Raw genomic sequence first — 25,000 nt, 5'->3', positions numbered from 1 at the left:
ATTAAATTACGACAGGAGCGTTTGATTCTTATTAAAGAGATGGAGTCCAGACAGGTTTCTTTAGGAAATGTTCTGAATGGACATATAAGCCTAGAAAGAGACTATCAACTCACAAATGCACTCCCTTGTAAAAACACTTGTCAGTCAAAGGCACCGGCATAAAGCAGGCACAAGCAAAGGTTTTTCCTTCCATTATAACCTATATAAAATCCTAGGCCTTCTGAAAGGACGCCGTACGACAATGAATTGACAAGGAACATGTGAAGGGGACAGCTGAGCTGTAGTCTGAAGATGAAATGGATCATTAAACAATAGAAACAACTCAACGTGTCCACAGCTTATTGATCAGCGGCGCTGAGTATAGATTAGGAGAGTGTTGGAACGATTATTTGAGATATCAGCTGATGTAAGAAGGGCTTTATGAATAAATCTGATTTTGAATGGGGAAGTGGTGTAATTATCCTGGGAGACACCGGGCCCAGGTGTGTCTGCATGGAGAGAGTCTCCTCCATGAATGGAGAAGTGGTGTATTTATCCTGGGAGACACCTGGCCCAGGTGTGTCTGCATGGAGAGAGTCTCCTCCATGAATGGAGAAGTGGTGTATTTATCCTGGGAGACACCTGGCCCAGGTGTGTCTGCATGGAGAGAGTCTCCTCCATGAATGGAGAAGTGGTGTATTTATCCTGGGAGACACCTGGCCCAGGTGTGTCTGCATGGAGAGAGTCTCCTCCATGAATGGAGAAGTGGTGTTAATTAATCCTGGGAGATACCTGGCCCAGGTGTGTCTGCATGGAGAGAGTCTCCTCCATGAATGGAGAAGTGGTGTTAATTAATCCTGGGAGACACCTGGCCCAGGTGTGTCTGCATGGAGAGAGTCTCCTCCATGAATGGGGAAGTGGTGTATTTATCCTGGGAGACACCTGGCCCAGGTGTGTCTGCATGGAGAGAGTCTCCTCCATGAATGGAGAAGTGGTGTATTTATCCTGGGAGACACCTGGCCCAGGTGTGTCTGCATGGAGAGAGTCTCCTCCATGAATGGAGAAGTGGTGTTAATTAATCCTGGGAGACACCTGGCCCAGGTGTGTCTGCATGGAGAGAGTCTCCTCCATGAATGGAGAAGTGGTGTATTTATCCTGGGAGACACCTGGCCCAGGTGTGTCTGCATGGAGAGAGTCTCCTCCATGAATGGAGAAGTGGTGTTAATTAATCCTGGGAGACACCTGGCCCAGGTGTGTCTGCATGGAGAGAGTCTCCTCCATGAATGGGGAAGTGGTCTATTTATCCTGGGAGACACCCGGGCCCAGGTGTGTCTGCATGGAGAGAGTCTCCTCCATGAATGGGGAAGTGGTCTATTTATCCTGGGAGACACCCGGGCCCAGGTGTTTCCCATGTAGCTGACGACCCTCCTAACTCCGCCCACCGGCATCCTAATAAGGAAACAAGAACAAATAGAGAATACGGCAGACAGAGTGGGAGGGTCGTCACAGTGTGTGTGTGTGTGTGTGTGTGTGTGTGTGTGTGTGTGTGTGTGTGTGTTTGTGTGTGTGTTTATACGCTTACTTGTTTGTAATGCAACGCAGCATACTAAAAACAAAAAGCACAGATTAAACCACTGACCGAGAAAGCATTCAGGATGACAGGACTTCTACGGTTTCAGGAAGGCAGTGATGCGCTGTCATACATCTGTTTGTTAACTTGTGTGTGAATGTTCAGAGTGATTACGTTTCTCTAGCCTCATCCCTCAGCTTCTTACCGAAACAGTGGCAGGGTGTCGGTTTGTCGTTATTTCAACTGCAAGTATCTCTTTAATGTTACTTAGTAAACGTTGCTCAGTCGACTTTGCTAACGACATTTTCTCCTTCTCTTCATCCCTTTTTCCCTCTCCCCCCTCTCTCCCCCCCCCCTCCCAACAGCTCAGAACTGCAGTTATTCTCTCCAGAGCCCCAACGGTACGATAGAGAGCCCTGGCTACCCGTACGGTTACCCCAACTATGCCAACTGTACGTGGGTGATCCTGGCAGCAGAACACAACAGGATACAGCTGGTGTTCCAAGGTTTCGCTCTAGAGGAAGACTTTGACATGCTGTCTGTCTACGACGGTCCGCCCAGCCCGGGGAACCTTAGGACCAGGTCAGAATGATGAACATGGATGATTTGGGATAACACTGTTGGGCTTAATATAGACAGGAGTTTTCCTTGGCCAGGTGGATTAATGTCTTCCTGATGCATTGAGTTGGCACTAGTATCTGCAATGTGAGTTGATTTAACAAAGTGATGATTCATCATATCTCCCAGTGAGGTCAGTGTTCAGAGTAGGGAACTAGAGATTAGACTGGCCCTTTGGATTAGCACTAACATCAGTCTGCAGTGGGAAGTAGCACTAACATCAGTCTGCAGTGGGCAGTAACACTAACATCAGTCTGCAGTGGGCACTAACATCAGTCTGCAGTGGGCAGTAACACTAACATCAGTCTGCAGTGGGCACTAACATCAGTCTGCAGTGGGCAGTAGCACTAACATCAGTCTGCAGTGGGCACTAACATCAGTCTGCAGTGGGCAGTAGCACTAACATCAGTCTGCAGTGGCCACTAACATCAGTCTGCTGTGGGCAGTAGAACTAACATCAGTCTGCAGTGGGCAGTAACACTAACATCAGTCTGCAGTGGGAAGTAGCACTAACATCAGTCTGCAGTGGGCAGTAGCACTAACATCAGTCTGCAGTGGGCAGTAACACTAACATCAGTCTGCAGTGGGCACTAACATCAGTCTGCAGTGGGCAGTAACACTAACATCAGTCTGCAGTGGGCAGTAGCATCAGTCTGCTGTGGGCAGTAGAACTAACATCAGTCGGCAGTGGGCAGTAACACTAACATCAGTCTGCAGTGGGAAGTAGCACTAACATCAGTCTGCAGTGGGCAGTAACACTAACATCAGTCTGCAGTGGGCAGTAGCACTAACATCAGTCTCCAGTGGGCAGTAACACTAACATCAGTCTGCAGTGGGCAGTAGCACTAACATCAGTCTGCAGTGGGCACTAACATCAGTCTGCAGTAGGCAGTAGCACTAACATCAGTCTGCAGTGGCCACTAACATCAGTCTGCTGTGGGCAGTAGAACTAACATCAGTCTGCAGTGGGCAGTAACACTAACATCAGTCTGCAGTGGGAAGTAGCACTAACATCAGTCTGCAGTGGGCAGTAGCACTAACATCAGTCTGCAGTGGGCAGTAACACTAACATCAGTCTGCAGTGGGCACTAACATCAGTCTGCAGTGGGCAGTAACACTAACATCAGTCTGCAGTGGGCAGTAGCACTAACATCAGTCTGCAGTGGGCACTAACATCAGACTGCAGTGGGCAGTAGCACTAACATCAGTCTGCAGTGGGCAGTAGCACTGACATCAGTCTGCAGTGGGCACTAACATCAGTCTGCAGTGGGCAGTAACACTAACATCAGTCTGCAGTGGGCACTAACATCAGTCTGCAGTGGGCAGTAACACTAACATCAGTCTGCAGTGGGCAGTAGCACTAACATCAGTCTGCAGTGGGCACTAACATCAGTCTGCAGTGGGCAGTAGCACTAACATCAGTCTGCAGTGGGCAGTAGCACTAACATCAGTCTGCAGTGGGCACTAACATCAGTCTGCAGTGGGCAGTGGGCACTAACATCAGTCTGCAGTGGGCAGTAGCACTAACATCAGTCTGCAGTGGGCACTAACATCAGTCTGCAGTGGGCAGTAGCACTAACATCAGTCTGCAGTGGCCACTAACATCAGTCTGCTGTGGGCAGTAGAACTAACATCAGTCTGCAGTGGGCAGTAACGCTAACATCAGTCTGCAGTGGGAAGTAGCACTAACATCAGTCTGCAGTGGGCAGTAGCACTAACATCAGTCTGCAGTGGGCAGTAACACTAACATCAGTCTGCAGTGGGCACTAACATCAGTCTGCAGTGGGCAGTAGCACTAACATCAGTCTGCAGTGGGCACTAACATCAGACTGCAGTGGGCAGTAGCACTAACATCAGTCTGCAGTGGGCAGTAGCACTAACATCAGTCTGCAGTGGGCACTAACATCAGTCTGCAGTGGGCAGTAGCACTAACATCAGTCTGCAGTTGGCAGTAGCACTAACATCAGTCTGCAGTGGGCACTAACATCAGTCTGCAGTGGGCACTAACATCAGTCTGCAGTGGGCAGTAGCACTAACATCAGTCTGCAGTGGGCACTAACATCAGACTGCAGTGGGCAGTAGCACTAACATCAGTCTGCAGTGGGCAGTAGCACTAACATCAGTCTGCAGTGGGCACTAACATCAGTCTGCAGTGGGCAGTAGCACTAACATCAGTCTGCAGTTGGCAGTAGCACTAACATCAGTCTGCAGTGGGCACTAACATCAGTCTGCAGTGGGCAGTGGGCACTAACATCAGTCTGCAGTGGGCAGTAGCACTAACAGCAGTCTGCAGTGGGCAGTAGCACTAAGTGCTATAGAGTATTGCCCCAGACTGTAAAAAGGGTCCATTCTGGGTCAGGGAGGGTTTGAAAGCTGGAGGGAATCAATGTATTGGAGCGTCTGTGTTGTTGATTTACACGTGGACCAGTCAGAATAGGGATTAAAGGTTCTGTCTCCACATCCTCTCTCATAGCTACTCAATTGCTGAGCACTTCAATTGGGATGGTGTGGCACGACCTCAGAGGGTTTTTTAGAAATATGCTATGTAAGCCTATATATAGAGAGAGAGAGAGAGGCCTCATCTTATTAACACAGGACTTCCTTTACCAAAGCCTTTCTAGCTGTTGGCAGCCGTGACATTGTACTGGCTGTTCTTTAAATGCACACAGGAACGCCGTACACACATTAGAGGCTCTGTGGTCACCAAACGTAGATAGAGAGGAGGTTTTTATCTTTCATTTTTTCTCTTTGTTTCTGATCCCCCCCTCTGTGGCATGCCAGTCTCTTTCTCTTTCTCTTTCTTTCTCTCTCTCAATTCAATTCAATTCAAGGGCTTTATTGGCATGGGAAACGTGTTAACATTGCCAAAGCAAGTGAGGTAGATAATATATAAAGTGAAATAAACAATAAAAATTAACAGTAAACGTTATACATACAGAAGTTTCAAAACAATAAAGACATTACAAATGTCATATTATATATATATATACAGTGTTTTAACAATGTACAAATGGTTAAAGATACAAGATCAAATAAATAAGCATAAATATGGGTTGTATTTACAATGGTGTGTGTTCTTCACTGGTTGCCCTTTTCTCGTGGCAACAGGTCACAAATCTTGCTGCTGGGATGGCACACTGTGGAATTTCACCCAGTAGATATGGGAGTTTATCAAAATTGGATTTGTTTTTGAATTCTTTGTGGATCTGTGTAATCTGAGGGAAATATGTCTCTCTATTATGGTCATACATTGGGCAGGAGGTTAGGAAGTGCAGCTCAGTTTCCACCTCATTTTGTGGGCAGTGTGCACATAGCCTGTCTTGTCTTGAGAGCCATGTCTGCCTACGGCGGTCTTTCTCAATAGCAAGGTCTGAGTCTGTGCATAGTCAAAGCTTTCCTTAATTTTGAGTCAGTCACAGTGGTCAAGTATTCTGCCACTGTGTACTCTCTGTGTAGGGCCAAATAGCATTCTAGTTTGCTCTGTTTTTTTGTTAATTCTTTCCAATGTGTCAAGTAATTATCTTTTTGTTTTCTCATGATTTGGTTGGGTCTAATTGTGCTGTTGTCCTAGGGCTCTGTAGGGTGTGTTTTTGTTTGTGAACAGAGCCCCAGGACCAGCTTGCTTAGGGGACTCTTCTCCAGGTTCATCTCTCTGTAGGTGATGGCTTTGTTATGGAAGGTTTGGGAATCGCTTCCTTTTAGGTGGTTATAGAATTTAACGGCTCTTTTCTGGATTTTGATAATTAGTGGGTATCGGCCTAATTCTGCTCTGCATGCATTATTTGGTGTTCTACGTTGTACACGGAGGATATTTTTGCAGAATTGTGCGTGCAGAGTCTCAATTTGGTGTTTGTCCCATTTTGTGAAGTTTTGGTTGGTGAGCGGACCCCAGACCTCACAACCATAAAGGGCAATGGGCTCTATGACTGATTCAAGTATTTTTAGCCAAATCCTAATTGGTATGTTGAAATTTATGTTCCTTTTGATGGCATAGAATGCCCTTCTTGCCTTGTCTCTCAGATCGTTCACAGCATTGTGGAAGTTACCTGTGGCGCTGATGTTTAGGCCAAGGTATATATAGTTTTTTGTGTGCTCTAGGGCCACAGTGTCTAGATGGAATTTGTATTTGTGGTCCTGGTGGCTGGACCTTTTTTGGAACACCATTATTTTGGTCTTACTGAGATTTACTGTCAGGGCCCAGGTCTGACAGAATCTGTGCATAAGATCTAGGTGCTGCTCTCAGAACTCGCTCTCTCTATCTTGCTCTCTCCCTCGTCTCTCTCTCGCTCTCTCTCTCTCTCTCGCTTTCTCTCTCTCTCTCTCGCTCACTCTAGCTCTCTTTCTCGCTCTCTCTAGCTCTCTCTTTCTCTCTTCTCGTTTTTCTGTATCAAATTCACTATGATTTAATGGCAAGAATGCAATGAAGCCAAACAAGAGCGACAACAATAACAATAGTAGATTTAATTCTAAATGTAATGACAATATACTGTAGATATTGTGATGGGGGAACAAAATCGATACAGTTACATATCAATATTTTTTTAGGACAATGTTATATACATTTTTAAAAAAATTTCCTTCTTTAGGAAGCGTCACAAAGCACTAGCCGGCTGTACCTGCGCCAAAACTGCGGTCGTTTCCATCCTTGTTCTCCATCTTCTTTATGAATACTGAGACTAAATGTTGTCAGCTCTTTTATTTCCCTCATCAAAACAAATGTTCTCATTTGTTCTCATCTCTGCAACAGACAGACTTATGTTCAAAAGGTTGGGATCACTTAGAAATGTCCTTTTTTTTTTTAAAGAAAAGCACATTTTTTTGTCCATCAAAATAGCATCAAATTGATCAGAAATATATTGTTAATGTTGTAAATTACTATTGTAGCTGGAAAAGGTAGATTTTTTTTAATGGAATGGAATGGAATATCTGCATAGGCGTACAGAGGCCCATTATCAGCAACCATCACTCCTGTGTTCCAATGGCACGTTGTGTTAGCTAATCCAAGTTTACCATTTTAAAAGGCTAATTGATCATTAGAAAACCCTTTTACAATTATGTTAGCACAGCTGAAAACTGTTGTTTTGATTAAAGAAGCAATAAAACTGGCCTTCTTTAGACTAGCTGAGTATCTAGAGCATCAGCATTTGTGGGGTCGATTACAGCCTCAAAACGACTGGAAACAAAGACATTTCTTCTGAAGCTCGTCAGTCTCTTCTTGTTCTGAGAAATGAAGGCTATTCCATGTGAGAAATTGCCAAGAAACTGAAGATCTCGTACAACGCTGTGTACTACTCCCTTCACAGAACAGAGCAAACTGTCTCTAACCAGAATTGAAAGAGGAGTGGGAGGCCCCGGTACACAAATGAGGGAGAGGACAAGTACATTAGAGTGTCTAGTTTGAGAAACAGACGGCTCACAAGTCCTCAACTGGCAGCTTCATAAAATAGTACCCACAAAACACCAGTCTCAACGTCAACAGTGAAGAGGCGACTCAGGGATGCTGGCCTTCTAGGCAGAGTTGCAAAGAAAAAGCCATATCTCAGACTGGCCAATAAAAATAAAAGTTTTAGATGGGCAAAAAGAACACAGACACTGGTCAGAGGAATTCTGCCTAGAAGGCCAAACATCTAGTGTTTGGAACATCAAATCGCAATGAAATCCCGGTATTGATATGCCAATGCATATAGAATCGTTAGAATAGCATAGTTAGAATAGCATCGTTGGAATAGCATCATTAGAATAGCATCGTTAGAATAGCATCGTTAGAATAGCATCGTTAGAATAGCATCACACATTCGTTAGAATAGCATCGTTAGAATATCATCGTTAGAATAGCATCGTTAGAATAGCATAGTTAGAATAGCATCGTTAGAATAGCATCGTTAGAATAGCATCGTTAGAATAGCATCGTTAGAATAGCATCGTTAGAATAGCATCGTTAGAATAGCATCGTTAGAATAGCATCACACATTTGTTAGAATAGCATCGTTAGAATAGCATCGATAGAATAGCATCGATAGAATAGCATCACACATTCGTTAGAATAGCATCGTTAGAATAGCATCGTTAGAATAGCATCGATAGAATAGCATCACACATTCGTTAGAATAGCATCGTTAGAATAGCATCGTTAGAATAGCATCGATAGAATAGCATCACACATTCGTTATAATAGCATCGTTAGAATAGCATCACACATTCGTTAGAATAGCATCGATAGAATAGCATCACACATTCGTTAGAATAGCATCGTTAGAATAGCATCGTTAGAATAGCATCGTTAGAATAGCATCACACATTCGTTAGAATAGCATCGTTAGAATAGCATCGTAAGAATAGCATCGTTAGAATAGCATCACACATTTGTTAGAATAGCATCGTTAGAATAGCATTGATAGAATAGCATCACACATTCGTTAGAATAGCATCGTTAGAATATCATCGTTAGAATAGCATCGTTAGAATAGCATCGTTAGAATAGCATCGTTAGAATAGCATCGTTAGAATAGCATCACACATTTGTTAGAATAGCATCATTAGAATAGCATCGATAGAATAGCATCACACATTCGTTAGAATAGCATCGTTAGAATAGCATCACACATTCGTTAGAATAGCATTGATAGAATAGCATCACACATTCGTTAGAATAGCATCGTTAGAATAGCATCGTTAGAATAGCATCGTTAGAATAGCATCACACATTCGTTAGAATAGCATCGTTAGAATAGCATCACACATTCGTTAGAATAGCATCGATAGAATAGCATCACACATTCGTTAGAATAGCATCGTTAGAATAGCATCGTTAGAATATCATCGTTAGAATAGCATCACACATTCGTTAGAATAGCATCGTTAGAATAGCATCATTAGAATAGCATCGTTAGAATAGCATCGTTAGAATATCATCGTTAGAATAGCATCACACATTTGTTAGAATAGCATCGTTAGAATAGCATCGTTAGAATATCATCGTTAGCATAGCATCGTTAGAATAGCATCGTTAGAATAGCATCGTTAGAATAGCATCGTTAGAATAGCATCGTTAGAATAGCATCACACATTCGTTAGAATAGCATCATTAGAATAGCATCGTTAGAATAGCATCACACATTCGTTAGAATAGCATCGTTAGAATAGCATCATTAGAATAGCATCGTTAGAATAGCATCGTTAGAATATCATCGTTAGAATAGCATCACACATTTGTTAGAATAGCATCGTTAGAATAGCATCGTTAGAATATCATCGTTAGAATAGCATCGTTAGAATAGCATCGTTAGAATAGCATCGTTAGAATAGCATCGTTAGAATAGCATCGTTAGAATAGCATCGTTAGAATAGCATCACACATTCGTTAGAATAGCATCGTTAGAATAGCATCGTTAGAATAGCATCGTTAGAATAGCATCGTTAGAATATCATCGTTAGAATAGCATCGTTAGAATAGCATCGTTAGAATAGCATCGTTAGAATAGCATCGTTAGAATAGCATCGTTAGAATAGCATCACACATTCGTTAGAATAGCATCGTTAGAATAGCATCGTTAGAATAGCATCGTTAGAATAGCATCGTTAGAATAGCATCGTTAGAATAGCATCGTTAGAATAGCATCGTTAGAATAGCATCGTTAGAATAGCATCGTAAGAATAGCATCGTTAGAATAGCATCGTTGGAATAGCATCGTTAGAATAGCATCGTTAGAATAGCATCGTTAGAATAGCATCGTTAGAATAGCCTCACACATTCGTTAGAATAGCATCGTTAGAATAGCATCGTTAGAATAGCATCGTTAGAATAGCATCGTTAGAATAGCATCACACATTCGTTAGAATAGCATCGTTAGAATAGCATCGTAAGAATAGCATCGTTAGAATAGCATCACACATTTGTTAGAATAGCATCGTTAGAATAGCCTCACACATTCGTTAGAATAGCATCGTTAGAATAGCATCGTTAGAATATCATGAGGTCCATGGTCTAGTGCCTTCAGATAGTATTTTAGGCCCATTCATTTTTTTTCAGTTTTGTTACACTTACAGCCTTATTCAAACATACATTATTCTTTTTTAAATGTCCTCATCAATTCACACTCAATACCTCCTAATGACAAAGTGAAAACTATTATTTTTTTAAAGAAATGTACATAAGTATTCAGACTATTTGCTATGAGACTTGAAATTGAGATCAGGTGCATCCTGTTTCCATTGATCATCCTCGAGATGTTTCTACAACTTGATTAGAGTCCACCTGTGGTAAATTCAATTGATTGGACATGATTAGGAAAGGCACACACCTGTCTATATAAGGTCCCACAGTTACCAGTGCATTTCAGATCAAAAAACACAGCCACGAGGTTGAAGTAATTGTCCGTAAAGCTCCGAGACAGGATTATGTCGAGGCACAGATCTGGGGAAGGGTACCAAAACATTTCTGCAGCATTGAAAGTCCCCAAGAATGATTGGCCTCCATCATTCTTTTATTTTTTATAATTTTTTTAATTTTAATTTTTTTCTCCCCAATTTCGTGGTATGCAATTTTTGTAGTCGCTACTACTATCTTGTCTCATTGCTACAACTCCCGTACGGGCTCGGGAGAGACGAAGGCTGAATGTCATGCGTCCTCCGATACACAACCCAACCAGCCGTACTGCTTCTTAACACAGCGCGCCTCCAACCCGGAAGCCAACCGCACCAATGTGTCGGAAGGCCTCCATCATTCTTAATATGGAAGAAGTTTGGAACCACCAAGACCCTTCCTGGAGCTGGCCGCACGGCCAAACTGAGTAATTGGAGTTGAACAAGTACACAATGGTCACTCTGATAGAGCTCAAGACTTCTTCTGTGGAGATGGGAGAACCTTCCAGAAGGAAAACCATCAACACAATACACACCACTCTACAGGAACATAGTGTTCAACACTCACAACAACTTGACACCATTCCCTCCCTGTCTCCCTTCTCCTCCCCTCTCCTCCCCTTTCCTCTTGTCTCATATCCTGCTCCGACTCCCTCCCCCACTGTAGAGTGGTGTGTATCGTGTTGAACACTAAGCTCCTGTAGAGTTGAACACTAAGCTCCTGTGGACTGGTGTGTGTCGTGTTGAACACTAAGCTCCTGTAGAGTTGAACACTAAGCTCCTGTAAAGTGGTGTGTATCGTGTTGAACACTAAGCTCCTGTAGAGTTGAACACTAAGCTCCTGTAGAGTTGAACACTAGGCTCCTGTAAAGTGGTGTGTGTCGTGTTGAACACTAAGCTCCTGTAGAGTTGAACACTAAGCTCCTGTAGAGTTGAACACTAAGCTCCTGTGGACTGGTGTGTGTCGTGTTGAACACTAAGCTCCTGTAGAGTTGAACACTAAGCTCCTGTAAAGTGGTGTGTATCGTGTTGAACACTAAGCTCCTGTAGAGTTGAACACTAAGCTCCTGTGGACTGGTGTGTGTCGTGTTGAACACTAAGCTCCTGTAGAGTTGAACACTAAGCTCCTGTAAAGTGGTGTGTATCGTGTTGAACACTAAGCTCCTGTAGAGTTGAACACTAAGCTCCTGTAGAGTTGAACACTAAGCTCCTGTAGAGTTGAACACTAAGCTCCTGTAGAGTTGAACACTAGGCTCCTGTAAAGTGGTGTGTATCGTGTTGAACACTAAGCTCCTGTAGAGTTGAACACTAAGCTCCCGTAAAGTGGTGTGTATCGTGTTGAACACTAAGCTCCTGTAGAGTGGTGTGTATCGTGTTGAACACTAAGCTCCTGTAGACTGGTGTGTATCGTGTTGAACACTAAGCTCCTGTAGAGTGGTGTGTATCGTGTTGAACACTAAGCTCCTGTAGACTGGTGTGTATCGTGTTGAACACTTAGCTCCTGTAGAGTTGAACACTAAGCTCCTGTAAAGTGGTGTGTATCGTGTTGAACACTAAGCTCCTGTAGAGTTGAACACTAAGCTCCTGTAAAGTGGTGTGTATCGTGTTGAACACTAAGCTCCTGTAGAGTGGTGTGTATCGTGTTGAACACTAAGCTCCTGTAGACTGGTGTGTATCGTGTTGAACACTAAGCTCCTGTAGAGTTGAACACTAAGCTCCAGTAAAGTGGTGTGTATCGTGTTGAACACTAAGCTCCTGTAGACTGGTGTGTATCGTGTTGAACACTTAGCTCCTGTAGAATTGAACACTAAGCTCCTGTAAAGTGGTGTGTATCGTGTTGAAGACTAAGCTCCTGTAGATTGGTGTGTATCGTGTTGAACACTAAGCTCCTGTAGAGTTGAACACTAAGCTCCTGTAGACTGGTGTGTATCGTGTTGAACACTTAGCTCCTGTAGAGTTGAACACTAAGCTCCTGTAAAGTGATGTGTATCGTGTTGAACACTAAGCTCCTGTAGAGTTGAACACTAAGTTCCTGTAGACTGGTGTGTATCGTGTTGAACACAAAGCTCCTGTAGAGTTGAACACTAAGCTCCTGTAAAGTGGTGTGTATCGTGTTGAACACTAAGCTACCGTAAAGTGGTGTGTATCGTGTTGAATACTAAGCTCCCGTAAAGTGGTGTGTATCGTGTTGAACACTAAGCTCCCATAGAGTTGAACACTAAGCTCCCGTAAAGTGGTGTGTATTTTGTTGAACACTAAGCTCCTGTAAAGTAGTGTGTATCGTGTTGAACACTAAGCTCCCATAGAGTTGAACACTAAGCTTCCGTAAAGTAGTGTGTATTTTGTTGAACACTAAGCTCCTGTAGACTGGTGTTTGTCGTGTTGAACACTAAGCTCCTGTAGAGTTGAACACTAAGCTCCTGTAGACTGGTGTGTATCGTGTTGAACACTTAGCTCCTGTAGAGTTGAACACTAAGCTCCTGTAAAGTGGTGTGTATCGTGTTGAACACTAAGCTCCTGTAGATTTGAACACTAAGCTCCTGTAAAGTGGTGTGTATCGTGTTGAACACTAAGCTCCCGTAAAGTGGTGTGTATCGTGTTGAATACTAAGCTCCCGTAAAGTGGTGTGTATCGTGTTGAACACTAAGCTCCCATAGAGTTGAACACTAAGCTCCCGTAAAGTGGTGTGTATTTTGTTGAACACTAAGTTCCTGTAAAGTGGTGTGTATCGTGTTGAACACTAAGCTCCCGTAAAGTGGTGTGTATCGTGTTGAACACTAAGCTCCCGTAAAGTTGTGTGTATCGTGTTGAATACTAAGCTCCCGTAAAGTGGTGTGTATCGTGTTGAACACTAAGCTCCCATAGAGTTGAACACTAAGCTCCCGTAAAGTGGTGTGTATTTTGTTGAACACTAAGCTCCTGTAGACTGGTGTTTGTCGTGTTGAACACTAAGCTCCTGTAGACTGGTGTGTGTCGTGTTGAACACTAAGCTCCTGTAGAGTTCTCTCTGTGCCTTTCAAAGAAGACAATTTATAAAGTGAGAAGAACAGCTCATGCTTATCAGTCAGTCGATAGGTGGTGTTCTGCATGAAGAACATGTATAAGCAGGTCTCTCCCTCTCTGTCTCTCTCTTTGTGTCCCTCTCTCTTTATCTCTCTGTCTCTCTCTTTGTGTCTCTCTCTCTCTCTCTCTCTCTCTCTCTCTCTCTCTCTCTCTCTTTATCTCTCTCTCTCTCTCTCTGTCTGTCTCTGTCTCTGTCTCTGTCTCTGTCTCTATCTCTCTCTGTCTTCCTTGGATGAGCTGCACTCTCCTACCATCAAAGCAGCACACAGGTTCAATGCATCACTGTCTTTACTCCCTTCTCCCTCTGCTTTCCATTCACAGATTCATACTACCTCTCTACTGGCTTCCATGTAATCAATGATCTCTCTTTTATCTTACTTCCTGTCCTTTGATTTCTACCACATCATCCCTCCCTCTGACATCTTGTACTCTCTCTTGACTATCTAAAGATTTCATTCATTAATTATTTTCCATTTGCTCTCTCTGTCTACTTCGAAAAAAAAGGTTAAATCTAGAAACTTTCGGCTGTCCGAAGGAGAACCCTTTGAATAATCATTTCATATAATTATTTATAAACTAGGTGGTTCGAGCCCTGAATGCTGATTGGATGCCGTGGTATATCAGACCAAATATCACTATTATGACTCAAAAAATATTCTGCAATAAGGCACCTCTGGGGTTTGTGGTATATGACCAATATACCACGGCTAAGGGCCGTGTCCGCTTTGCGTCTTGCCTAAGACGGCCCTTGCCTAAGACGGCCCCCTCCCCTCTCCACTTCCTTGTTCCCGCCCCTGTCCACTTCCTTGTTCCCTACCCTGTCCACTTCCTTGTTTCCTCCCCTGTCCACTTCCTTGTTCCCTCCCCTGTCCACTTCCTTGTTCCCTACCCTGTCCAGTTCCTTGTTCCCTCCCCTGTCCACTTCCTTGTTCCCTCCCCTGTCCACTTCCTTGTTCCCTCCGCTGTCCACTTCCTTGTTCCCTCCCCTGTCCACTTCCTTGTTCCCTCCCTCCTTGTTCCCTCCCCTGTCCACTTCCTTGTTCCCTCCCCTGTCCACTTCCTTGTTCCCTCTCCTGTCCACTTCCTTGTTCCCTCCCTCCTTGTTCCCTCCCCTGTCCACTTCCTTGTTCCCTCCCCTGTCCACTTCTTTGTTCCCTCCCCTGTCCAGTTCCTTGTTCCCTCACCTGTCCAGTTCCTTATTCCCTCCCTTGTCCACTTCCTTGTTCCCTCCTCTGTCCAGTTCCTTATTCCCTCCCCTGTCCACTTTCTTGTTCCCTCCCCTGTCCAGTTCCTTGTTCCCTCCCCTGTCCAGTTCCTTGTTCCCTCCTCTGTCCAGTTCCTTTTTCCCTCCCTCCTTGTTCCCTCCCATGTCCACTTCCTTGTTCCCTCCCCTGTCCAGTTCCTTGTTCCCTCCCTCCTTGTTCCCTCCTCTGTCCAGTTCCTTGTTCCCTCCCCTGTCCAGTTCCTTGTTCCCTCCCTCCTTGTTCCCTCCCCTGTCCACTTCCTTGTTCCCTCCCCTGTCCACTTCCTTGTTCCCTTCCTCCTTGTTCCCTCCCCTGTCCACTTCCTTGTTCCCTCCCCTGTCCACTTCCTTGTTCCCTTCCTCCTCGTTCCCTCCCCTGTCCACTTCCTTGTTCCCTCCCCTGTCCAGTTCCTTGTTCCCTCCCCTGTCCACTTCCTTGTTCCCTCCCCTGTCCACTTCCTTGTTCCCTCCCCTGTCCAGTTCCTTGTTCCCTCCCCTGTCCAGTTCCTTGTTCCCTCCCCTGTCCACTTCCTTGTTCCCTCCCCTGTCCACTTCCTTGTTAATACATTAATTTACAGTAAAGGAACTGTGTCAGTATGAGTCAGAGAGGCTACGTCCCAAATAAAAACCTATTCCCTATGTAAAGTGGAAGAACATAATTTCCATTAGCCGGTAATAGCCTCGGAGAAGAAAAAAATCCCATTGCGAAATAAGGCATTTTTTAAATTTTTTTTCATTGATGTAGATACATTTGATTGGTCATGCTTATCGGTCGATCAGTTAATTTGCATAATTTAGTGTAATTAAATTGGCGTGTGTGTACAGCATATTCGTTATGTATCTTATTTGTCACACGTGTCCAGCGTACAGAGACTTGCTAATGCATCTCAAACAGGAAACAAAGGCAACGGAAGGCGGACTTCATCAGCGGTCAAACATCACTTTGCAGTGAGCTGGAAGCAGTACGCATTTTGAAAACAATAAACTTATTGTTTGAAGCCTGAAAAACACGTCTCATAATACTGTAAATAGAATGAATAGAACCTCTAACCCTGGTAAATAGAATGAATAGAACCTGTAACCCTGGTAAATAGGATGAATAGAACCTCTAACCCTGGTAAATAGAATGAATAGAACCTCTAACCCTGGTAAATAGAATGAATAGAACCTGTAACCCTGGTAAATAGGATGAATAGAACCTCTAACCCTGGTAAATAGAATGAATAGAACCTCTAACCCTGATAAATATAATGAATAGAACCTCTAACCCTGGTAATATGACTGGTAAATAGAATGAATAGAACCTCTAACCCTGGTAATATGACTGGTAAACAGAATGAATAGAACCTGTAACCCTGGTAATATGACTGGTAAATAGAATGAATAGAACCTCTAACCCTGGTAATATGACTGGTAAATAGAATGAATAGAACCTCTAACCCTGGTAAATAGAATGAATAGAACCTCTAACCCTGGTAATATGACTGGTAAATAGAATGAATATAACCTGTAACCCTGGTAATATGACTGGTAAATAGAATGAATAGAACCTGTAACCCTGGTAAATAGATTGCATAGAACCTGTAACCCTGGTAAATAGATTGAATAGAACCTCTAACGCTGGTAATATGACTGGTAAATAGAATGAATATAACCTGTAACCCTGGTAATATGACTGGTAAATAGAATGAACAGAACCTCTAACCCTGGTAATATGACTGGTAAATAGAATGAATAGAACCTCTAACCCTGGTAAATAGATTGCATAGAACCTGTAACCCTGGTAAATAGATTGAATAGAACCTCTAACGCTGGTAATATGACTGGTAAATAGAATGAATAGAACCTCTAACCCTGGTAATATGACTGGTAAATAGAATGAATAGAACCTCTAACCCTGGTAATATGACTGGTAAATAGAATTAATAGAACCTCTAACCCTGGTAATATGACTGGTAAATAGAATGAATAGAACCTCTAACCCTGGTAATATGACTGGTAAATAGAATGAATAGAACCTCTAACCCTGGTAATATGACTGGTAAATAGAATGAATAGAACCTCTAACCCTGGTAATATGACTGGTAAATAGAATGAATAGAACCTCTAACCCTGGTAATATGACTGGTAAATAGAATGAATAGAACATCTAACCCTGGTAAATAGAATGAATAGAACCTGTAACCCTGGTAATATGACTGGTAAATATAATGAATAGAACCTTTAACCCTGGTAATATGACTGGTAAATAGAATTAATAGAACCTGTAACCTTGGTAATATGAGTGGTAAATAGATTGAATAGAACCTCTAACCCTGGTAATATGACTGGTAAATGGAATGAATAGAACCTCTAACCTTGGTAATATGACTGGTAAATAGAATGAATAGAACCTCTAACCCTGGTAATATGACTGGTAAATAGAATGAATAGAACCTGTAACCCTGGTAATATGACTGGTAAATAGAATGAATAGAACCTCTAACCCTGGTAATATGACTGGTAAATAGAATGAATAGAACCTCTAACCCTGGTAATATGACTGGTAAATAGAATGAATAGAACCTGTAACCCTGGTAATATGACTGGTAAATAGAATGAATAGAACCTGTAACCCTGGTAATATGACTGGTAAATAGAATGAATAGAACCTCTAACCCTGGAAAATAGAATGAATAGAACCTCTAACCCTGGTAAATAGAATGAATAGAACCTCTAACCCTGGTAATATGACTGGTAAATAGAATGAATAGAACCTTTAACCCTGGTAATATGACTGGTAAATAGAATGAATAGAATCTGTAACCCTGGTAATATGACTGTTAAATAGAATGAATAGAACCTCTAACCCTGGTAATATGACTGGTAAATAGAATGAATAGAACCTGTAACCCTGGTAATATGACTGGTAAATAGAATGAATAGAACCTCTAACCCTGGTAAATAGAATGAATATAACCTGTAACCCTGGTAATATGACTGGTAAATAGAATGAATAGAACCTGTAACCCTGGTAAATAGAATGAATATAACCTCTAACCCTGGTAATATGACTGGTAAATAGAATGAATAGAACCTGTAACCCTGGTAAATAGAATGAATATAACCTCTAACCCTGGTAATATGACTGGTAAATAGAATGAATAAAACCTGTAACCCTGGTAAATAGAATGAATAGAACCTCTAACCCTGGTAATATGACTGGTAAATATAATGAATAGAACCTGTAACCCTGGTAAATAGAATGAATAGAACCTCTAAACCTGGTAATATGACTGGTAAATAGAATGAATAGAACCTGTAACCCTGGTAAATATAATGAATAGAACCTCTAACCCTGGTAATATGACTGGTAAATATAATGAATAGAACCTGTAACCCTGGTAATATGACTGGTAAATAGAATGAATAGAACCTGTAACCCTGGTAAATAGAATGAATAGAACCTCTAACCCTGGTAATATGACTGGTAAATAGAATGAATAAAACCTGTAACCCTGGTAAATAGAATGAATAGAACCTCTAACCCTGGTAATATGACTGGTAAATATAATGAATAGAACCTGTAACCCTGGTAAATAGAATGAATAGAACCTCTAAACCTGGTAATATGACTGGTAAATAGAATGAATAGAACCTCTAACCCTGGTAAATAGAATGAATAGAACCTGTAACCCTGGTAAATAGAATGAATAGAACCTCTAACCCTGGTAATATGACTGGTAAATGGAATGAATAGAACCTCTAACCCTGGTAATATGACTGGTAAATAGAATGAATAGAACCTGTAACCCTGGTAATATGACTGGTAAATAGAATGAATAGAACCTGTAACCCTGGTAATATGACTGGTAAATAGAATGAATAGAACCTGTAACCCTGGTAATATGACTGGTAAATAGAATGAATAGAACCTCTAACCCTGGTAATATGACTGGTAAATAGAATGAATAGAACCTGTAACCCTGGTAATATGACTGGTAAATAGAATGAATAGAACCTCTAACCCTGGTAATATGACTGGTAAATAGAATGAATAGAACCTGTAACCCTGGTAATATGACTGGTAAATAGAATGAATAGAACCTCTAACCCTGGTAATATGACTGGTAAATAGAATGAATAGAACCTGTAACCCTGGTAATATGACGGGTAAATAGAATGAATAGAACCTGTAACCCTGGTAAATAGAATGAATAGAACCTCTTACCCTGGTAAATAGAATGAATAGAACCTGTAACCCTGGTAATATGACTGGTAAATAGAATGAATAGAACCTCTAACCCTGGTAATATGACTGGTAAATAGAATGAATAGAACCTCTAACCCTGGTAAATAGAATGAATAGAACCTGTAACCCTGGTAATATGACTGGTAAATAGAATTAATAGAACCTCTAACCCTGGTAATATGACTGGTAAACAGAATGAATAGAACCTGTAACCCTGGTAATATGACTGGTAAATAGAATGAATAGAACCTGTAACCCTGGTAATATGACTGGTAAATAGAATGAATAGAACCTGTAACCCTGGTAAATAGAATGAATAGAACCTGTAACCCTGGTAATATGACTGGTAAATAGAATGAATAGAACCTCTAACCCTGGTAAATAGATTGCATAGAACCTGTAACCCTGGTAAATAGATTGAATAGAACCTCTAACGCTGGTAATATGACTGGTAAATAGAATGAATAGAACCTCTAACCCTGGTAATATGACTGGTAAATAGAATGAATAGAACCTCTAACCCTGGTAATATGACTGGTAAATAGAATTAATAGAACCTCTAACCCTGGTAATATGACTGGTAAATAGAATGAATAGAACCTCTAACCCTGGTAATATGACTGGTAAATAGAATGAATAGAACCTCTAACCCTGGTAATATGACTGGTAAATAGAATGAATAGAACCTCTAACCCTGGTAATATGACTGGTAAATAGAATGAATAGAACCTCTAACCCTGGTAATATGACTGGTAAATAGAATGAATAGAACATCTAACCCTGGTAAATAGAATGAATAGAACCTGTAACCCTGGTAATATGACTGGTAAATAGAATGAATAGAACCTCTAACCCTGGTAATATGACTGGTAAATAGAATTAATAGAACCTGTAACCTTGGTAATATGAGTGGTAAATAGATTGAATAGAACCTCTAACCCTGGTAATATGACTGGTAAATGGAATGAATAGAACCTCTAACCTTGGTAATATGACTGGTAAATAGAATGAATAGAACCTCTAACCCTGGTAATATGACTGGTAAATAGAATGAATAGAACCTGTAACCCTGGTAATATGACTGGTAAATAGAATGAATAGAACCTCTAACCCTGGTAATATGACTGGTAAATAGAATGAATAGAACCTCTAACCCTGGTAATATGACTGGTAAATAGAATGAATAGAACCTGTAACCCTGGTAATATGACTGGTAAATAGAATGAATAGAACCTGTAACCCTGGTAATATGACTGGTAAATAGAATGAATAGAACCTCTAACCCTGGAAAATAGAATGAATAGAACCTCTAACCCTGGTAATATGACTGGTAAATAGAATGAATAGAACCTGTAACCCTGGTAATATGACTGGTAAATAGAATGAATAGAACCTGTAACCCTGGTAATATGACTGGTAAATAGAATGAATAGAACCTCTAACCCTGGTAATATGACTGGTAAATAGAATGAATAGAACCTGTAACCCTGGTAATATGACTGGTAAATAGAATGAATAGAACCTCTAACCCTGGTAAATAGAATGAATAGAACCTGTAACCCTGGTAATATGACTGGTAAATAGAATGAATAGAACCTGTAACCCTGGTAAATAGAATGAATAGAACCTCTAACCCTGGTAATATGACTGGTAAATAGAATGAATAGAACCTGTAACCCTGGTAAATAGAATGAATAGAACCTCTAACCCTGGTAATATGACTGGTAAATAGAATGAATAAAACCTGTAACCCTGGTAAATAGAATGAATAGAACCTCTAACCCTGGTAATATGACTGGTAAATATAATGAATAGAACCTGTAACCCTGGTAAATAGAATGAATAGAACCTCTAAACCTGGTAATATGACTGGTAAATAGAATGAATAGAACCTGTAACCCTGGTAAATATAATGAATAGAACCTGTAACCCTGGTAATATGACTGGTAAATAGAATGAATAGAACCTCTAACCCTGGTAATATGACTGGTAAATAGAATGAATAGAACCTGTAACCCTGGTAATATGACTGGTAAATAGAATGAATAGAACCTCTAACCCTGGTAATATGACTGGTAAATAGAATGAATAGAACCTGTAACCCTGGTAATATGACTGGTAAATAGAATGAATAGAACCTGTAACCCTGGTAAATAGAATGAATAGAACCTCTTACCCTGGTAAATAGAATGAATAGAACCTGTAACCCTGGTAATATGACTGGTAAATAGAATGAATAGAACCTCTAACCCTGGTAATATGACTGGTAAATAGAATGAATAGAACCTCTAACCCTGGTAAATAGAATGAATAGAACCTGTAACCCTGGTAATATGACTGGTAAATAGAATGAATAGAACCTCTAACCCTGGTAATATGACTGGTAAACAGAATGAATAGAACCTGTAACCCTGGTAATATGACTGGTAAATAGAATGAATAGAACCTGTAACCCTGGTAATATGACTGGTAAATAGAATGAATAGAACCTGTAACCCTGGTAAATAGAATGAATAGAACCTGTAACCCTGGTAATATGACTGGTAAATAGAATGAATAGAACCTGTAACCCTGGTAAATAGAATGAATAGAACCTGTAACCCTGGTAAATAGAATGAATAGAACCTGTAACCCTGGTAAATAGAATGAATAGAACCTGTAACCCTGGCAATATGACTGGTAAATAGAATGAATAGAACATGTAACCCTGGTAAATAGAATGAATAGAACCTGTAACCCTGGTAATATGACTGGTAAATATAATGAATAGAACCTGTAACCCTGGTAATATGACTGGCAAATAGAATGAATAGAACCTCTAACCCTGGTAATATGACTGGTAAATAGAATGAATAGAACCTGTAACCCTGGTAAATAGAATGAATATAACCTGTAACCCTGGTAATAAGACTGGTAAATAGAATGAATAGAACCTGTAACCCTGGTAAATAGAATGAATAGAACCTCTAACCCTGGTAATATGACTGGTAAATAGAATGAATAGAACCTCTAACCCTGGTAAATAGAATGAATAGAAGTAACCCTGGTAATATGACTGGTAAATATAATGAATAGAACCTCTAACCCTGGTAATATGACTGGTAAATAGAATGAATAGAACCTGTAACCCTGGTAAATAGAATGAATAGAACCTGTAACCCTGGTAAATAGAATGAATAGAACCTGTAACCCTGGTAATATGACTGGTAAATAGAATGAATAGAACCTGTAACCCTGGTAAATAGAATGAATAGAACCTGTAACCCTGGTAAATAGAATGAATAGAACCTGTAACCCTGGTAAATAGAATGAATAGAACCTGTAACCCTGGCAATATGACTGGTAAATAGAATGAATAGAACATGTAACCCTGGTAAATAGAATGAATAGAACCTGTAACCCTGGTAATATGACTGGTAAATATAATGAATAGAACCTGTAACCCTGGTAATATGACTGGCAAATAGAATGAATAGAACCTCTAACCCTGGTAATATGACTGGTAAATAGAATGAATAGAACCTGTAACCCTGGTAAATAGAATGAATATAACCTGTAACCCTGGTAATAAGACTGGTAAATAGAATGAATAGAACCTGTAACCCTGGTAAATAGAATGAATAGAACCTCTAACCCTGGTAATATGACTGGTAAATAGAATGAATAGAACCTCTAACCCTGGTAAATAGAATGAATAGAAGTAACCCTGGTAATATGACTGGTAAATATAATGAATAGAACCTCTAACCCTGGTAATATGACTGGTAAATAGAATGAATAGAACCTCTAACCCTGGTAATATGACTGGTAAATAGAATGAATAGAACCTCTAACCCTGGTAATATGACTGGTAAATAGAATGAATAGAACCTCTAACCCTGGTAATATGACTGGTAAATAGAATGAATAGAACCTCTAACCCTGGTAAATAGAATGAATAGAAGTAACCCTGGTAATATGACTGGTAAATAGAATGAATAGAACCTGTAACCCTGGTAATATGACTGGTAAATAGAATGAATAGAACCTGTAACCCTGGTAAATAGAATGAATAGAACCTGTAACCCTGGTAATATGACTGGTAAATAGAATGAATAGAACCTGTAACCCTGGTAAATAGAATGAATAGAACCTGTAACCCTGGTAAATAGAATGAATAGAACCTGTAACCCTGGTAAATAGAATGAATAGAACCTGTGACCCTGGTAATATGACTGGTAAATAGAATGAATAGAACATGTAACCCTGGTAAATAGAATGAATAGAACCTGTAACCCTGGTAATATGACTGGTAAATATAATGAATAGAACCTTTAACCCTGGTAATATGACTGGTAAATAGAATGAATAGAACCTCTAACCCTGGTAATATGACTGGTAAATAGAATGAATAGAACCTGTAACCCTGGTAAATAGAATGAATATAACCTGTAACCCTGGTAATAAGACTGGTAAATAGAATGAATAGAACCTGTAACCCTGGTAAATAGAATGAATAGAACCTCTAACCCTGGTAACATGACTGGTAAATAGAATGAATAGAACCTCTAACCCTGGTAATATGACTGGTAAATAGAATGAATAGAACCTCTAACCCTGGTAAATAGAATGAATAGAAGTAACCCTGGTAATATGACTGGTAAATATAATGAATAGAACCTCTAACCCTGGTAATATGACTGGTAAATAGAATGAATAGAACCTCTAACCCTGGTAATATGACTGGTAAATAGAATGAATAGAACCTCTAACCCTGGTAATATGACTGGTAAATAGAATGAATAGAACCTCTAACCCTGGTAATATGACTGGTAAATAGAATGAATAGAACCTCTAACCCTGGTAAATAGAATGAATAGAAGTAACCCTGGTAATATGACTGGTAAATAGAATGAATAGAACCTCTAACCCTGGTAATATGACTGGTAAATAGAATGAATAGAACCTCTAACCCTGGTAATATGACTGGTAAATGGAATGAATAGAACCTCTAACCCTGGTAATATGACTGGTAAATAGAATGAATAGAACCTGTAACCCTGGTAAATAGAATGAATAGAACCTCTAACCCTGGTAATATGACTGGTAAATGGAATGAATAGAACCTGTAACCCTGGTAAATAGAATTAATAGAACCTCTAACCCTGGTAATATGACTGGTAAATGGAATGAATAGAACCTGTAACCCTGGTAATATGACTGGTAAATAGAATGAATAGAACCTGTAACCCTGGTAATATGACTGGTAAATAGAATGAATAGAACCTCTAACCCTGGTAATATGACTGGTAAATGGAATGAATAGAACCTGTAACCCTGGTAAATAGAATGAATAGAATCTGTAACCCTGGTAATATGACTGGTAAATGGAATGAATAGAACCTCTAACCCTGGTAATATGACTGGTAAATGTAATGAATAGAACCTGTAACCCTGGTAAATAGAATGAATAGAACCTGTAACCCTGGTAATATGACTGGTAAATGGAATGAATAGAACCTGTAACCCTGGTAATATGACTGGTAAATAGAATGAATGGAACCTCTAACCCTGGTAATATGACTGGTAAATAGAATGAATAGAACCTGTAACCCTGGTAAATAGAATGAATAGAACCTCTAACCCTGGTAATATGACTGGTAAATAGAATGAATAGAACCTGTAACCCTGGTAATATGACTGGTAAATAGAATGAATAGAACCTCTAACCCTGGTAATATGACTGGTAAATAGAATGAATAGAACCTCTAACCCTGGTAAATAGAATGAATATAACCTGTAACCCTGGTAATATGACTGGTAAATAGAATGAATAGAACCCCTAACCCTGGTAATATGACTGGTAAATATAATGAATAGAACCTCTAACCCTGGTAATATGACTGGTAAATAGAATGAATAGAACCTCTAACCCTGGTAATATGACTGGTAAATG

General features: G+C 40.6%; 1 protein-coding gene across 1 annotated transcript in view; it reads left to right on the top strand.

Annotated features, from left to right (window-relative positions):
- csmd1a (CUB and Sushi multiple domains 1a) overlaps positions 1-25,000 on the top strand; it is a 220,833-nt gene that overhangs the window by 69,193 nt on the left and 126,640 nt on the right. The window contains exon 2 of the mRNA XM_036953651.1: positions 1,915-2,131. Coding sequence (XP_036809546.1) covers positions 1,915-2,131 — 217 coding nt within the window. The remainder of the gene's footprint in view (positions 1-1,914; positions 2,132-25,000) is intronic.

Source organism: Oncorhynchus mykiss, chromosome 18 (genome assembly GCF_013265735.2).
Source record: "Oncorhynchus mykiss isolate Arlee chromosome 18, USDA_OmykA_1.1, whole genome shotgun sequence".
Classification (NCBI taxonomy): domain Eukaryota; kingdom Metazoa; phylum Chordata; class Actinopteri; order Salmoniformes; family Salmonidae; genus Oncorhynchus; species Oncorhynchus mykiss.
Note: the sequence above shows the minus strand (reverse complement) of the source record. Positions and strands in the feature narration are given on the sequence as shown.